The 18,268-nt window shown below is 43.6% G+C and overlaps 1 protein-coding gene and 1 long non-coding RNA gene across 5 annotated transcripts in view; one reads left to right on the plus strand and one right to left on the minus strand.

Annotated features, from left to right (window-relative positions):
• Nucleotides 1-296: 296 nt before the first annotated feature.
• LOC125633449 (uncharacterized) lies at nt 297-8,075 on the minus strand. Of its 4 annotated transcripts, none has more exons than XR_007355609.2 (3): nt 8,037-8,075; nt 1,770-1,849; nt 297-858 (listed from the first exon to the last, which is right to left on the minus strand). It is a non-coding gene; the product is annotated as an uncharacterized LOC125633449 (long non-coding RNA). The 4 variants fall into 4 exon arrangements; XR_007355608.2 differs by lacking the exon at nt 8,037-8,075 and adding an exon at nt 7,801-7,890; XR_007355607.2 differs by lacking the exon at nt 8,037-8,075 and adding an exon at nt 6,908-7,111.
• PPP3R1 (protein phosphatase 3 regulatory subunit B, alpha) overlaps nt 7,276-18,268 on the plus strand; it is an 83,786-nt gene continuing 72,793 nt past the window's right edge. The window contains exon 1 of the mRNA XM_075127209.1: nt 7,276-7,459. Coding sequence (XP_074983310.1) covers nt 7,457-7,459 — 3 coding nt within the window. The 5' untranslated portion in view covers nt 7,276-7,456. The remainder of the gene's footprint in view (nt 7,460-18,268) is intronic.

The following is an 18,268-nucleotide window of genomic DNA, read 5'->3' on the forward strand; positions in this document are numbered from 1 at the left end:
CCATAATATCTGTGAGAGTAAGGGGGAAATGTTTATGGCGGGGTGGGAGGTTGAGGCAAATTGCCTGGAGGCCGATTTTGAGCAGCCAGACACCAGGGCGATTAGAAGAGCACAGCTAGGCACGCTGCACATCAGAGAGGCTTTAAAAACCAGTTTCATGACTGGCCAGGCTACAGTGTGAGAGTTGTGTGTGTTTCTGCTTGCTGCAAACCCGCCCCTCTTGTTGATTTTAATTCCCTGTAAGCCAACCACCCGCCCCACTTCGATCACAGCTGGCAAAGGAAATAAAGTAACTATTGTTTTGAAACCATGCATTCTTTCTTTATTAATTAAAAAAAGTGAGATAACTGACAAGGTAGCCTGGGTGGGGTGGAGTGAGGGAGGAGGGAAGGACAAGGCCACATTGCTTATTGTAGCCACACTACAAATCAAAACTGTTTGAATGACAGCCTTCTGTTGATTGGGCCATCTTCTGGAGTGGAGTGGCTGGGTGCCCAGAGCCTCCCCCTGCACCGTGTTCTTGGGCGTCTGGGTGAGGAGGATATGGAACTTGGGGAGGAGTGCAGGCAGTTATACAATGGATGCAGCAGGGGTTTGTGCTCTTGTTGGCTTTCCTGCAGCTCCAATAGATGCTTCATCATGTCCCTTTGCTCCCCCTTTAGCCTCAGCATCACCTCCTGCCTCTGCTCTTCATGGTCACTTAATGCTTTCCTGGCCTCTGCCACTGAATGCCCCCGTCAGTGCAGGAGGACTGCACGAGCTCAGAAAATGTGTCATTGCGAGTGCGTTTTTTTCGCCTTCTAATCTGCGATAACCTCAGGGATGGAGATGACAGGGGGAGCATAGAAACATTAGCTCCTGGAGTGGGGGGGGGGGGAGATAAAAAGGGAGAGTAAAATTTAAGAAGATACATTTCTGAGAACCAAAGGGAGACTCTTTCACAGTGAATCAAGCAATTCACAGCAGACAGTACATGTGCTTTAGGTACAAGGTCACATTTTGCCTTTTATAATGAGCGCCTGCCGGCATGGTGACATATCACAAACGGCTGGTCAACAGAATTCAGTTTCCAGGCAGCCATGGTAAGCCTTTTGGTACGCGGGTTTGGCTTCTTACGCCTTCAACACATGTGGGAATGGTTTCAAACTGCAGCACCATCCTTTCCCATAGCAAGCAATGCCGGTTGGGTTTCACGTTTAAAAAGAGGGGATGCGGCACACACCACTCCCCACCCCACCGCGTGGCTATTCTTTGGGATGATCCCTTCACCCCTCCCCCCGCCGCATAGCTATTCTCCGGGATGATCCCTTTTTGCCAAGGGCAAATAACCCAGCATGAACGGGGTCTTTTTACTGTTCCCTTACAAAAATCCCCCTATTTCAACCAGGTGACCATGAATGATATCACTCTCCTGAGGCTAACACAGAAAGATAAAAGACTGAATGTTGCTTGAATGCTACCAAAACCCAGGACCATTCGCTGCCATGCTTTGTGCTGCAATGATTCCAGACTACTTGTTACTGGCTTGGCATGGTAAAGTACTGTGGAGGACACAATAAGGAAGCCCTCCCCAGAAATCTTCTGCAAAGGCTTTCAGAGTACCTCCAGGACAGCTTCATGGAGATGTCCCTGGAGGATTCCTGCTCCATCTCCAGACACTTTTCCAGTAGCTGTACTGGCCACGAATGCATCCCAATTCTTCAGGGCAAATCAAACATTAAACACTATTGCTTTTAAACCCTGTACTGTAGTTACAAACGTGCACTCACCAGAGCTGCCTTCTCCAGCTTCAAGGTCGGAGATCCCGCCTTGGGAGGGTATTGGCTCCAGGGTGATGAAAAGGTCCTGGCTGCCAGGAAGAACAGATTTACCACTTGTCTGCTGAGCATCCCCCTCCCTGTTGTGTGAGACTCCACCCTTTCAGGTGTCCATGGACAGTGGTAGCATAGTGGTGTGGTCCCCCCCAGAATGCCATGCAGCTGATCATAGAAGCTGCATGTATGGGACTCTGACCCGGAGTGACTGTTTGCCTTCTTTGTCTTTTGGTAGGCTTGCCTGAGCTCCTTGACTTTCACGCAGCACTGCTGTGTCCCCCTGTTTAGCCTCTCTCCACCATGCCCTGTGCGATTTTGGCATATATATTAGCATTTCTTCGTTTTGATCGGAGTTCAGCCTGCACAGATTCTTCTCCCCATACAGCAATCAGATGCAGTGTCTCCCTTTCTGTCCATGCTGGAGCTCGTTTGCGATTCTGGGGGGACTGCATGGTCACCTGTGCTGCTGAGCTCACCATGCTGACCAAACAGGAAATGAAATTCAAAATTTCCTGGGGCTTTTCCTGTGTACCTGGCTAGTGCATCAGAGTTGAAAGTGCTGTCCAGAGCGGTCATATTGGAGCACTCTGCGATAGCTCCCAGAGGCCAATACCATAGAATTGCATCTGCACTACCCCAAATTTGACCCAGCAAGGGCTATATTAGCGCTACTCCCCTCGCTGGATTTTAAGAGCCCTTTAGGTCGACAGAAAGGGGTTGGTTGTGTAGATGCATTCATTTTAAAATCGATCTAAGGCGACTAAATTCAACCTAACCCCATAGTGTAGACCAGGGCTTTGTGTTGAAGAGCTTCTGAACTATTAGCTATTGTACTACAGGATAAAAATGATGTATTTGGGGGAAAAAAAGTTGAGCTGTTTCGTTAGCCTTACATGAATAAGGTTAAGAATTTTAAAGTTAGTGCATTCTTTCTCGTTAATGCCATTTGCTTCTCTCTCATTTCATTCAGGTTGGGCAATAAAATTAGACTAGTCAGATTCATTTTCAGTTACAGTCAACATCTAGTCAATTTCACTTCCTGGTTCTCATATACTAAGTAGGGTTGCAGCCTTAGGGATGCAAACACAGCAGAATTTTAAATTGAAGCTATTTTTTTCCTTTGGAATTTTAAGAGTCATGGAAACATTTCTGTTGATCTTAGGTTTTGTAAAACAAGTCTGGGGCCTAAATGTACATGGCAATGCTGCCCCTGAGAAAGCTGTATTTTGAGTAATAGCATCACTAGTAAAAGTTAAGACTGTTTTATTAGCATCTGTGTTATAGAGTTTGGATTAATTTACAAGAGCACAGTTACACAAGCATACAGTATCTATTATCATGGCAATGAATGTGTGACAAAATATGAATACAGTAACTCCCATACCAGAGCAGACTAGTGATCCACCTAGTCTAGTACTGATCTTTGACAGTGGCAGGGCCAAGATTCTTTAGTCATTAAGGTACTTCTTGATTGTTTGCTGTTAATTTAGCATTCAGAAATATGTGACTTTTTAAAAATTGTTTCTTCCACTGTGCATTATCTTGCATTTATCAACAGTGAATTGTGTGTGTCACCATACTGTTCATTCACCGTTGTTAGGTCTTTGTCAATTTCTCCAAGTCAACTCAAACTCAGACTAACCTCCAGAACTGAGTCATCTACATTTTGTCACCTCACAGTTCACCATATTTCTCAGATATTTCTAACAAATACTAAACATCATGCCTACTATGGAACCTACAGTACTCCATTCTTCATCTTTTGCCATGTTGAAAACTGTCCATTTTTTCTTACCCTGTCTTTTAGCCAGAAGTTTCTAATCTGTGATAAAACTTCACGTTTCACCCAGTGATCTAGTTTCCTCAAAAATGTTAATAGCCTCTTTCAGGGGATAGCTGACCCTTAGTTCCTCTTTTACTGCCTTTGCTCACTAACACCTGATTTCAAGATTCTAGTTACTTCTTAGAGAGTTGACAAGTTGGCCCCAGGCACAAGCAGAAAGAGTGACCACGCGGGGACCACTGTTCTTGTACTAAGAAAAGGAGTACTTGTGGCACCTTAGAGACTAACCAATTTGTTTGAGCATAAGCTTTCGTGAGCTACAGCTCACTTCATCGGATGCATACTGTGGAAACTGCAGAAGACATTATATACACAGAGACCATGAAACAATACCTCCTCCCACCCCACTCTCCTGCTGGTAATAACTTATCTAAAGCGATCACTCTCCTTACTATATGTATGATAATCAAGTTGGGCCATTTCCAGCACAAATCCAGGTTTTCTCACCCTCCGCCCCCCCCCCCCCCAAACTCACTCTCCTGCTGGTTATAGCCCAGATAAGCTATTACCAGCAGGAGAGTGGGGTGGGAGGAGGTATTGTTTCATGGTCTCTGTGTATATAATGTCTTCTGCAGTTTCCGCAGTATGCATCCAATGAAGTGAGCTGCAGCTCACGAAAGCTTATGCTCAAATAAATTTGTTTGTCTCTAAGGTGCCACAAGTACTCCTTTTCTTTTTGCGAATACAGACTAACACGGCTGTTACTCTGAAACCTGTTCTTGCACTGAGTCATCAAGTCGTAAGCCAGCTCCGTCTCCCACTCAGATAGCAAGACAAGAGTGGGGGGACAATTCACTCCTTTGATAACAGGCTAGAAAGGGATGAAATTCACAGTCCAGTTTGGGGACCTTGTTCTCAATGATAAAGCTGGAAACGATTAGCTTAGTGCTAAATTAAATGATTTCCCCTACTCCTCCCCCCAAAAAGCTATCATCCTGAATTTGGTAGGATTGATTTGTCAATAAAATGTCATTAAAAAATCAAATGCCTGCAAAATGACATCAGTGTAACTGTTTCTGCATGATTATTCTTAAGGGATATCAACATGGTAATATTTTATATTTATTTTCATCTCTCTAGCTCATTTATCAGAACCGTGTCATATTGTATTGATAGTCAACACAAAAAGTTCTGATCTGCACAGTAAATGCCATAAGGTGGCAGTTGTAACCTACAGCAGCTAAAGGAATGCAAAGTAAAACCACTTTTACTTAATATTTCACTTTACCCTTCATAAAGTCTTTCCTAATAAAGCATCTGCTGGCCTACTTACCACCTTACAGTATAAATAGGTCATTTTCTGAAGGCCGATCTTACTCATGCCAGCAATTACTGTCCTAAAAGCTAGCCCTGAAAAGGTACTCAGGCTCCATTCCCTGTATTATTTGCACTTATATAGCACCACTTCTTATAACTAATTTGTAAGCGCTTCAGGGTAGGGAATGTCACTTTGTAAAATGCCATATAAATGTTAGTGCTATATAAGCACTTTTAGGCAGAATGCCACTATGCAGTAGCTCAATAATATTGTCTACAGCCAAGCTCTACAATACAACCGCATTTGCTCCAACCCCTCAGACAGAAACAAACACCTACAAGATCTCTATCAGGCATTCTTACAACTACAATACCCACCTGCTGAAGTGAAGAAACAGACTGACAGAGCCAGAAGAGTACCCAGAAGTTACCTACTACAGGACAGGCCCAACAAAGAAAATAACAGAACGCCACTAGACATCACCTTCAGCCCCCAACTAAAACCTCTCCAACGCATCTTCAAGGATCTACAACCTATCTTGAAGGACAACCCATCACTCTCACAGATCTTGGGAGACAGGCCAGTCCCTGCTTACAGACAGCCCCCCAACCTGAAGCAAATACTCACCAGCAACCACACACCACACAATAGAACCACTAACCCAGGAACCTATCCTTGCAACAAAGCCCGTTGCCAACTGTGTCCACATATCTATTCAGGGCACACCATCATAGGGCCTAAATCACATCAGACACACTATCAGAGGCTCGTTCACCTGCACATCTACCAATGTGATATATGCCATCATGTGCCAGCAATGCCTCTCTGCCATGTACATTGGCCAAACCGGACAGTCTCTATGTAAAAGAATAAATGGACACAAATCAGACATCAAGAATTATAACATTCAAAAACCAGTCGGAGAACACTTCAATCTCTCTGGTCACTCGATTACAGACCTAAAAGTGGCAATTCTTCAACAAAAAAACTTCAAAACCAGACTCCAACAAGAGACTGCTGAATTGGAATTCATTTGCAAACTGGACACAATTAACTTAGGCTTGAATAAAGACTGGGAGTGGATGTGTCATTACACAAAGTAAAACTATTTCCCCATGTTTATTCCCCCTGCCCTCACTGTTCCTCACATGTTCTTGTCAACTGCTGGAAATGGCCTATCTTGATTATCACTACAAAAGGTCTTTTTTCTCTCCTGCTGGTAATAGCTCACCTTACCTGATCACTCTCGTTACAGTGTGTATGGTAACACCCATTGTTTAATTTTCTCTGTGTATATAGATCTTCCCACTATATTTTTCACTGAATGCATCCAGTGAAGTGAGCTCTAGCTCACAAAAGCTTATGCTCAAAAAATTTGTTAGTCTCTAAGGTGCCACAAGTCCTCCTTTTCTTTTTGCGGATACAGACTAACATGACTGCTACTCTGAAACCTGTCAATAATCTTAGTTTTGCATAATTAATTGCATTAACATCAAAGACACACTGAAAGCACTTGGCTAGAAATGATAGAGGTAAAATATTATTTGGGGGTATTTCAGCATGAAGACTCCAGTGAAGTGTTACCATAACTGGTGGAGGGTAGCAGCCAGTAACACAGGATCGGCTCATCCTACCCAGATCCACACACAGAAGGTAACTGCCACAATCAGATCCCTCCCCATGTGCACTTAAGCGTGTGGTGGGGTAGCCACCTCTGCAGCCCTCTTTGTTCATTGGATTCCCCCAGAAAGGCTGAGGAGGCAAGATAAATCATCAAGGGGGCAGGTGGTGATGGTTGTAGAGAACATCACTTTGTGCGAAACACGGATTATTCCTTCCCTCCCCCACATTAACCAGGGCATAAGACAACCCAAAAGGAAACAGCTTTAGCCCCAGTGTCTCTAAAGGGCCCCAGGCAGACGGTTTGGGCAGGGACAGGAAAGCCTCCCCCCAGGGCAAAGAGAGAAAAGGAGGCAACCCAGTGGCACAGACCTCCCTGCCTGTAGGGGGCTCCTGCCCCCCAGCCGAGGGAGAAACGAAGCTTGGGAGAGGGGAGCTGAGGGTGGAAGTCGACGGGGGTCCGGAGAGGGGCCCCATGTGGGGCAACAGGCCCAGGAGAACCAGCCCCCAGCGGAAACTCCCTCCACGAGCTACAGGAAGCAGGGGCCGAGGGGACCCACTTCCCGCTCCGCGCGAGGGCTAACCCAGATCCGGCCGGCAGCCGCCATTTTACACACCCCTATGTGACCAACCTCCCCCGGCTGAAACTACAGAACGTCCCGCGCAGTCTCCCCCGCCCCCCGCACGTATGCAAATTAGCCCCTGGTGGCGGGGGTGCCCGGATGTTGGCTGCTCCGCCCTGTGCTGCCGCTCTTCGCTCGCTCTTCTTCCCTCCCTCTCGGTGAGGTTGCGGGTCAGCGCGAGCCACTGCAGCGAAACCGTCAGCGGCAGCGCGGCGGGACTGAGCGGGCGCGGGCGGCTACTGAGACCGGCACTCGGCGGATCCAGCTGCGGGGAGGCTCCCAACACCCACCCGCCACCATGGTGAGCAGCCCCCGCTTCCCCTCCCCCGCCCGCCGAGCCCCCTGCACCGGGCCCGGCAGAAAATTCCAGACCCAGCCTGGTCCTGCGGGTCTGGGGCAGAGATCGGGAGGGAGCGGGGACGGCAACGGCCCTTAGGAGCCGCCCCCGTCCTGCTTCCCGCGGGACCGGGCCCTCCCCTCCGCCATGCCCGGGCCGCCTCTAGATGTCCTCGTCCCCTCCCCACCCCCGTGTCCCGGCCGCAACCCCAGCTACCTCCGTGCCTGGGTCGCCTCCAGATACCCCGGTCCCCTCCCCTGGGCCGCCTCCAGCTGACCTCCCGCCCCCCGCCAGCCTCCAGTTACCCGTGTCCCCGTCCCCGCCTCGCCGAGGCCAGCTCCAGATACCCCCTGTCTCGTCCGCCTCCGGATTGTCCCGCCCTCCAGGCCCGCGCCGCCTCCGGGTACCCCCGCTGCGCCCCCCAGGCCGCTTCCAGATATCTCCTGTCTCCTCCCACATGACCCCCTACAGTCTTTTCCTGCCACCCTGTCAGTAACAGCCCATCCCCCCGTCCTCATACCCCGTCACCCCCCTCACCTACCCTTCCCCTCGTTATCGTGTATCCCCACGCCACTGCTCCTCTGCCTTTACACCCTCCCCTGCCCCCAACCTCAGCGTCCCCGGGCCCCCTCCCATCTCTGAAACAGGATTGAATCCTAGGCTGCTCTTCATCTGTTTCCCAGATGTAGTCCTGCGTTTCTCTGCCATTGCTCAGTGGTGCTGTTCCGTGGTGGTTATTTTGCAGTCTTGCAGGGTTTTTTTTGTTTTGTTTTTTTGCGCTTTGGTGCAGCAGCGTTTGCTTCTCATGTGCAGACCCGGAAGGCTACAATGTACGTCGCCCATGGCAGACTTTATTGCTCAGAGTTTGTAAATCTTACAGTAACTGTGATCTGTATGTAGATTTTTGGATGTTGTAAGAAGGTTTGCAGTATATCACGGTGTGCATGAAGGGGTTGTCTTTTTAAAATCATAGCGATTTAAATTTCCCTTTTACTGCCGTAAAATTAATCCAGACATATGGTATTCTATGCTGTAGTATTTTACGTCGACACTAGGGGTATCTCCTGCTTACCACTGGTGCCAAGAAATCAACGCCCTTTTTAATAAACATTTATTTTATCCTAAATTATCCGATACCCCTGGCTGCAGGGTGACTTCTGTCAAAGTTTCAGTTTTGGAATTGGGAAATGTATACAATTGGAGCTATTCATTCCCAGCTCTTCTTCCCTTATGTGCAAAACCAGCTGTTTATCACCATTACATGTTAAGTCTAGCAGTGCGTGTGAACCAAAAATGGATTTCCTTTTGTTTTTATTTTTAAAAACACAATTGCCAACTTTCCTTTTTACTGTGCAGCAAAGCTATGGTAAAATATTATGCTGCATGTTTCGACTGATCTTGTAATTGTGCCTTTACTTTCTGTTAGAAATATTTTGTTAGGGAAACATTTTAGAGGCTTGCTTTGTTTTGAATTGTGGTTCTGGAAAGCTACTGCCAAACATTTGAAATACATAGAAAACACTAAGGCTATCAAATCCCTTCCCTGTTCTGAAAAAGTGGTAATAAAATCAGGACTTAAAAACAAAACAAACCTTTACTATTTGAAGCCATGTTACCACTGCAGTGCTTCCAGTTGTTGTATGTACATCTAATAACTGAACGATATGTAGCTTTCATTACATTATAATTACATTAATGCAGTCATTAGCCAAGGTTATATGAGAAGAATTTCTTGAAGGTTTCTCTGATGCTTACTAATGTGCACAAATTACAAGAAAGAGTTCCTGAACGGTGAGTTGTATTTTTGTGTGTCTGTGAAAGGTCTTTATACTCACCCTAATTTTTCACTGCCTTGTGAGAAACTTTTGCCAGCATAGTCATATTGGGTGAAGGTGTCTTTTTTACAACATTTCTATACCAGCAAAAACCTTAGTGTATACACAGCTATGCTGTTAAAAATACTTTTGTTGGTATAGTTTATTTTGCTGGGGGAACTAATATAATACGCTGTACTGGGCAAAAGCATTTTTATTTATTTATTTATTTATTGCCAGGAAAAGCTGCGTCTACACTAGCAGTCTCTGAAAACCTTTTCTGATGTAGACCTGACCTTTAAGTCTGAAATTTGGATAAAATTTAAGAATAGATTAATTTGAGAAATTAAGATCAGCATAATTTAAGCTGCCTTTCATTTTTAGGAAAAATTGAATATACTTTGTGGTAATTTGGATGCTTTCACTGCAAGAGACCAGTCTCAATGTGTATAAACTAAGATCAAATCTTATTTTTCAGTTCTAACTTTTACTGTTTTGTTTTGTAATAGGATGATGGTTTTCGGAGTTTGAAGTAACATTTCTCTTGTGTTCCTGCAGGACCAAAGTACTGGCAGTTATAGTAAACGAGCTGAGGTGAATGTACTGTAGTGTGCATGATAGGTAGATTTATTCTAAGATTTCATAGATAGTAAGGCCAGAAGGGACTGAGGTGATCATTTAGTCTGATCTCCTGCATAACACAGGCCATTGGATTTCTGTGAATTAATTCACATTTGAACTAGACTATATTTTTAGGGGGAAAAAATCCAGTTGTGATTTGAGATGTATTCTGAATATAAACATTAGTGAGAGTGAAAATAGAACCACAATTCTGAGGTACATTGAACTTGTTAGTATAGCAGCTTATTTAAATATTTTTCTAATGGGCACCTAAATACTAAGGTGATGGGTGCATTACAGATTACTTGAAGCAGTGTACACACTTTATTTATCAGAGTTTGATCTAGACAATATGGTCTAAGGGAAAAATTACTTTAATCAGAGGGAAACTTACTGGGGAGTTCTATAAAAGTAAACTATGTTGGTTTTGGGCAAACATGTTGTTGGGACAAATTATTTTTGATAGCTTCTTTCCCACTGGGACATGGTTTTTCTAGCTAGTTTTGAACTTTATACCTGGAGAAAAGGAAATATAAGAATTCAGCAAGAAGTCTTTTAACTGGACATAACATAATATATATGTGCTTTTAGTGGGGGGGGGGAAAAATTCAGGGCATTGCAGCAGATTATTAATTTAACTCTTGCTTTCTGTAAAATCTGGACCTCATGATTGTCTACTCGGAGATTATGCCTACCTTTACTCTGGAGGTGGTGTGTCTACTATAGACCATCGCTTGAATATGCTGGCTAGCAATAGAAGAGAATCAATCGGGAGGGGGGTCCTAGAGTACATACAGTGAAAAATGGTAAGTTTAAGGTTATTTTGCTTAATAACTTAGACTTGTGTGAAGGCATTTGCACTTTTTATCAAAGGATTCTTATTTTGAAGATTACATTTAAAGGGCATATTGTCTCAGTTTTGTGACTAGAAATTAAATTTTGCAAAGGAAAGAAAATGAGGATTATGCTCTTTACATCATGATGTCCAAAGAAGGTATGAAGACTTGACATTAAAAGAAAAAAAGTCACCTTTTTTTTTTATATTAGAAATATGGGTCCTGTCTAGGCTGGAACATTGTAATGACTGTAGAGCTAACAAAATGGTATCATCACAAAACCGAGGAGAGTAAAAGCTGAGCAATTGCGGGAGAGGGATTTTAAGTCAGTGTTTGAACCTGTTAACTTTTAACACTTATTTAACTTCGATGGCTGATAAAACATTTTTAAGTCTGTGATTTAAAACCCTCCTTCAGTTAAGGTGTTAGCAGGTACAGTAAACATCCATAAGTTCTGCAGCAAAATCAGGGGAGGACAGACTTGACACTCCAGATATTTCTAAGGCTCAACGGGGAGCTATTCAAATCAGGGAAGCTTTAAAGGAGTATTTTGACAATGAACCACAGTAATGTATGTTTCTGTAATGCACTGAGCCAGGCATTGTTTTCTTGCACTGTGGTATGAACCTTCTCATGATCGCTGTGTGTGCAGTAACAATGCAAATGCACCTATTTGGCATTGTCAACTTAAGTTACATCAACGTTCATCCACCACTATAATTAAACTGCAGTTGCATGTCCACACAATGCTCCTTGTGACGGTGGAGCGTGTCCACAGTAGTTACTCTTGCATTGACAGAGAGCAGTGTGCCGTGGGTAGCTATCCCACTGTGCAACTTGCAACCATCTTCCACTGGATGTTCTGGGAAAGGGTTTGCAGTGTCTCACGGGGGCGGGCTGAGCGTCCCATGATGCAGTTTTCTCCCTCCCATGAATCCACGGGTTTCCTAGTACATTTCATGCCACTTGTCAACAGATCCTGTAAACACATGCCTGCCATCTGTCAGAAAGCATGGATCCTGCAGTGCTCTCCAGTATTTTGGTGAGCGTTATGAACGCAACACAGTGGTGACTCTGATCATGACACCATGGTATCTGCCCTGTTGTGTGTGCCATGGACAGAAACAATTCAAGATTGCCGTTGGCTTCATGGAGGAGCTGCACATAGTGGACTGTTTGTTCCGGGCCCAAGAAACAAGCATCGAGTGATAAGATCGCATTGTTATGCAGAACTTTTGGATGCGTAAATCCACCTTCCTGGAAGCGTGTGTGGTGCTCATCCCTGCTCCCTATCACAAGGACACCAAAATGAGAGCTGCCCTAATGGTGGAGAAGCGATTGGCAATTGCAGTGTGGAAGCTGATCATTTGTGAATCAGTTTAGAGTGGGGAAGCCCACCATGGGGGTTGCAGTGATGCAAGTGTGCATGGCCATTAATCACCTCCTGCTGTGAAGGATTGACACTCTGGGCAATGTGCGTGAAATAGTGGATGGGTTTGAGGCAATGGGTTTCACTTACTGCGGAGGGGCAGTGGTGATATGCGTGCTATCTTGCGATGGAGTACATCAACAGAAAGGGCTACTTTTCTATGGTATTGCAAGTGCTGGTATATCACTGGGGTTGTTCAATTGATATCAACACGTGCTGTTCAGGGAAGGTGCATAACAAGTGCATCTTCAGGAACACTGGACTGTACAGAAAGTTGCAGGCAGGGACTTTCTTTCCAGACCAGAAGATTTCCATTGGAGATGTTGAAATGCCAGTAGTGATTCTGGGAGATTCAGCCTATGCCTTGCTCCCATGGCTCAGGAAGTCTTACATCAGCAACTTTGACTGCAGCAGTGAGTGCTTCAACAACAGGCTCAGCAGGTACAGAATGACTGTTGAATGTCTTTGGCCGCTTAAAAGGTTGCTGGTGCTGCCTCTTTGTCAGGTTAGACCTCAGTAAGGAAAATATTCCCATGGTCATAGCAGCCTACATTGTGAAGCTAAGGAGGAGAAGTTTCTGTAGGGGTGGAGTGTTGAGGTGGATCAGCTGGCTTTTGAGCATCCGATACCAGGGCTATTATAGGGGCTCAATGTGGCTTTGGTTGAATCAGGGAGGCTTTGAAGGAGTATTTTGATAATGAGCCACAGTTATGTATGTTTCTGTAATGCATTGAGCCAGGCATTGTATTCTTGCACTGTAGTATGAACCTTGTAATGATTGCTATGCATGCAAGAATGCAACAAAGCAAATGCACCTTTTGGCACTGTCTTAGAATTTTAGCAGCAACCACCGTATGTAAGAGACAAATAAAGATTCATTTACTTTCTATAAGTACATTTTTATTCAACAGTCATGCAAACATTTCTATCTTCTGGAAGGAACATGAAAATTGATCACATTTGCCAATGAGGCTCTCACAGCTGGGTGTATGTCCAGCTGTCATTGTAAACATCCCTTGGGGTGGAGTGCCTGGGGTACTGCGATGACCCTGGAATATGTGAGGAATGTGTGGGGAGAGCCTGGAAGGCAGTTCTGCATGGGCTGCAGGGGTAGGTGAGCACGGATGTGTTCTGCCTGAAGTTCAGTCAGGGACCTCAATATGTCAGCTCCCTGAGCTCCTGCCTGTGTTTCCTATCCTGACTATCCATCCGCAGTTTGCCTTTGATAGCCTCTCTCCATGCTCTCTACTTGCAATACAAAGCACCAGAGGATTGCAGCACTTCCTGGAACATGTCTTCCTTACTCCTCTTGTTTTGTCTCCTTATGAGCCTGACTCACTCAGCTGGTGTGCAGGAGGATATCCTCAAGGGCATGTCGGCAGATGGTAAAGAAACAATAGACAGAGGCATTATTGTGAGTGCAGTCACACTCTTGATCCAAACAAGTTAGCAATACAACTTTCTCACTTTCCCTTGGCAGGCATACATCACGGTGGGAGCCCCAGCCCTGGTGAGTTTGGCCTGGAGGGTAGGGGGTTTCAGTGGGGTACTTCAAGCTGGAGTGATGGGACTAGCTATATCCCTCCAGAGTCAAAAAGTGTTCCTGGCTTGCCACACCACTGGATATCCCTGTTACCTGTCCCCCATCCTCCTCCACCAATTCCACATCCTCATCCACCACGTCGTTCTTGGGGTTCACTCCGCTGGCCACTGTCTACGGACCCCCCTGAACTATCCACAGGACTTGTGGAGGTGGGGTCACTGCCAAGGATGGTGTGAAGCTTCATATAGAAGTAGCATGTCTTTGGCGCCACACAAGAATGACTGTTGGCCTCCCTTGTCTTTTGGTACGCCTGTCTCAGCTCCTTGATTTTTTTGCACAGCACTGCTGCATGTCCCTATCATACCCCTTCTCCTCCATGCCACAAGCAGTCGGCCTGTAGATATCAAAGTTCCGGCAGTTGGAGCGGAGCTGTGACTGCACAGTCTCCTTTCCTCCACAGACCCAACAGATCTACCAACTCTGGTGTACTCCAGGCAGGAGTGCATTTGCTGCGGGGAGCCAGCATGGTCAGTTGGGCAGATGATATGTGAGCTCTGCACGCTGAGCAAACGGGGAAAGCAATTTCAAAAATTCCTATGGCTTTGAAAAGGGAGGAGTACATACCTGTGTACAAGGCTCCAAGGCAGCAGAGTTCAAACCAATGACCAGAGCAGTCATGATAGACATTTTGGGACACCACCTGGAGGCCACTTAAGGAACATAAACAATGCAGTGTCTACGCCGACCTTGTGTCGCTCTAACTATGGTTCCCTAAGTGCTATGCATCTCGTTGAGGTGATTTTATTATGTTGGTGTAGCAGGAGAGTTAAACTGATGGGAGGAGCATCGCAGTGCATACACTTCCATAGTTAGGTCCACGAGGGAAGCTGCCTTACATTGACTTAACTTTGTAATGTAGACAAGCTGTTAGAGTAAAAAAAAGGGGGGGGGCACAGAAAAATAGCTACTTGTAATTCCTTCTCCTCACTCCTGCTTTTCTAATCTTGATATATCATGAAGAATCTTACAAAAAGGGTGTGGGGGGGAGACATATCCAGTTGTTCAAAAATCCTTTGCAGGTCACCTTCAATTTATGTAGTGCAAATTTTAAAAGGAACTAACTTGTAAAGATGAAAGTTTTGTAGCTTCCATCTAACTTCAGACTTAATTGGATGTTTGAGCAACACTTGTCTGGAAGGATTGTAGAAATGAGAGGATTTTTTTGGTTGTTTGCTTTTTATTCAAGGGCTGATTTATATTATGGTGACTAACGTCCACGAAGCACAGGATTTTGTAACTCTGGCGTGATTCACTATTAGTAAGTTTAATTTTTTTCCTGTGGTTTCCTCCTATGATTTGTTGAGTGTTGCTAAAGAAAATAGTAAGAGAATAGTGACTTAATGCAGATATTAAGCATAGGTGATAGGCAAGCTTTTGATCCATTAATCAAAGTGCTTACAGGTTTCCTTTCCAGTGAAATAAAGCAAAACTTTTGCCCATAGTTTAAATTAATTTTTTTTTTAAAGCACTGTCCACAGTTCTAATTTCAGGTTGGGGAGTCTTGCATTCTTGATTCTCCTGACCCCTTTCTCTCCTTGACCCTACTTCTTGTGATCCCATTTTGTGAATTTCTTGTGTAGGAGAGTTAGCATAATTGATCTCTATGATCACGCTGTTCTTTGTTATTTAGCAACCAGTTCACTTAGTGGTATGCTTCCCCATTTTTCCACCCTTTCTCTTGTTGGTTTATACACATTTACCAGCCCCCGCCCCCCCCCCCCCCGACACCTATTTATCTCTGTGCTTTAGCTCTCCCCACAGAAAGACCCCAGAAGCAGAGGTGGTTGATTGTGCTTTGCTTCCTACACACTAATCCTTCCTCAAAAGCATCAGCAGGCGCAGGGAAAGCATTACTGTGCATGAAGCACAGCCATAATCAAAGTCCTTTGCTTTTGGAGGAGTTCTGGGGGTGGAAGAAAAGACTGAAATTAAGGTTGAGGGATACACTAAGGCAGAGATCTATATGTTAACTAAAAGGAGAGAGAGAAATAGAAGTGTTGCTGCTCATTGGATGTATAGTTGAAAAAGTTCAAGCAAAATTTCTTCATGAAACAAATGTACTGTATTAAATGCGGATTCTTTTCCATCCTTACACCTGTATCATCAAGAAGTATTTTAGTAAATATCACAAAAAGATTTGTACGGAGTATAGTTGTAGCTGTGTTGGTCCCAGGAGATATTACTTCACCTACCTTGTTTCACAAAAATGTTTGACATTTATACCTCCTGGAATTTGAGAGATCTGATGCACTAGACTTAACAGCTCTATTTCTTTTCCAACTACCATACAAGCTAATCTCACAACACTCCTCTCAGTTTTGTAAAAATTGTCCTCGTTTTATAAATGAGGAAACTGAGGCAGAGAAGCTAAGTGACTTTTCCAAGTACTTAGAAATAACTGTTGAGATGTGTTGAGATGCATTTCCCAGCTCTGGGGGAAAAATAGCAATGCTAAACCAAATGGCCCAATAAGAATTTGAGGTCTCAGAATTTACAAATCATGAGGGCTAAAAATGCAACCATTTTGTACCATTGGAAACCTGTTGTTCTCTGCTTCCCAGTGGCACCAGACATGTGACAGGCTGTCAAATTTTAAAATAATATATTTCATACTTCATTTTTTTTTCATTTTACACCCAACATGGCTACCACATAAAGTGGCCACTTTCTTGAAAGACAAGATATAGAAACTAGTGTTTTACATTGTGTGAAAGCAATTTTGTATCCAAGTTGCCAGTAACCTAAAGAAATGATAACTCTGGCAGTGTAAGAGGTCTGTTTAAAAAAACAACAACAACAAAAAACAAAAACACAAGTGGGGAAAGAAACAGAACTAGATGAAAGCCAAAATATGTAAATTTAAGGTCTGATGTCTTGTGACCTCCCATAGCTAGGTATACTTCAGTTGGACCAGTGACCTTTACTGTTGTGGACCTGGAACGATGATTAGAGAATTTAAATTTTCTGTCATAGCAGGATTAGATTTCATGATGTCATGTCTTCCAGTCTTGCACTTGGATCACTGGATCACACCATATATCGTAGAGAATTTATGGATTATTTTGGTCACCAGAAGAAATAGATATGCATGATAGCAATAGAAATACTGAATATCAAGGCAAATTTAACTGATAAAAATGTATTTGAGCTAAAGTGCAAATATTGTATCTTTGTTCTTACCAGAGTCTGTTAACATACGTAATTTCCTAATGGGACTAAATTTACTTTATTCTGTGTGACGAAGTGGAAACAAGCATTTTTCTAGATTACAGCCAAAAGTGTCTTCATGAACAAATCAATATTGCATTCTAGGCGTGGGCTCTCTGGGAGTTCTTGATGAAGATATAGGGCTAAAATACGTTAAATAGGAATGAAAAAAGCCACCAAAAAAAAAAAAAAAGAAAGAAAAGAAAAGAGGAAAATACCTGTGCACCTCAATATTAGTGAATTAAAAATACTTTTAAAAGTGTTAGCTGCCTATTGTCTAAGTTGAAAAAAAAATCAAAACAAGCGAACGTTATGCATAAGAGAAGAGAATATTTGCAGATTTGAGATATTGCAGTTTTCCTCTCATTCATGCTAACTTTAAGACCATAGAAATTCTCCTATACAGTTGCCCAGCTTTTTGTCCAGCTTAGCTCCACAGCAGTTTCTCATATCAACTTGCTTCACACAGTTCCTTTTCCTTCAGACAAGAAACATTTAAAATGGTCACCGTGTTCTTAACTGATCTGGAAATGCTGATGTGCATAAAATAAGTATTCTTTCGCTTCTTCTGAATCTCATTTTTCAACCATGTATTTTCTGAAACTTTCACCTATGATTCATTTTTTCTGTTCTTAGTGTTTTGTGTGCATGCACAGTTTAATAAAAATGCTTAATCTGTTTTTGAGTAAGAGTGGAAAAAATATTCCTCCCAGTAGTTTTTTTAACAACTGGACAGTCAAAATGGTTGGGGGTAGAAAGCTAATTTTTGGTGTTTATGCATTTCGCATCAAAGATAATTTTTTGATTTTCATTCAAAAGTTATAACCCATTAAATTTCATATTGTGGATGCGCAATAGAAATTACACTGGACTTTTAATGCACTTTTAGACTATGCAGCTAAGGAAAGCAGTGCTGTGTGTTAACATGGCTAACTTAACTGTGGGTTATTGACAGTTGTTTGACTGTGTGGTTAGTTAAGGCTCTACATTGTGAATAGAGAGGAATCCTCACAATTATAAATAATACTTCAATAACTGATCACCTTAAATAATACTTCTATAGCTGTGTTAAAGAAATCTTGGAAATCCTTTGAATAGGCCAGTATTGCTCCTTAACAGCCAGCAAGAATCTTAGCTCCCAAGCTACAAACGAGTTGTGCTAATTAGTAAATCAAATTTGTGAAGCAGTTTGTGTGGATGGTCATTTTTAAGCTAAAATATATTAAATGCAGCTAAACAGCCAGAGACTAAAAACCCAAGTCA

The sequence above is a fragment of the Caretta caretta genome, chromosome 3, assembly GCF_965140235.1.
Source record: "Caretta caretta isolate rCarCar2 chromosome 3, rCarCar1.hap1, whole genome shotgun sequence".
NCBI classification, from domain to species: domain Eukaryota; kingdom Metazoa; phylum Chordata; order Testudines; family Cheloniidae; genus Caretta; species Caretta caretta.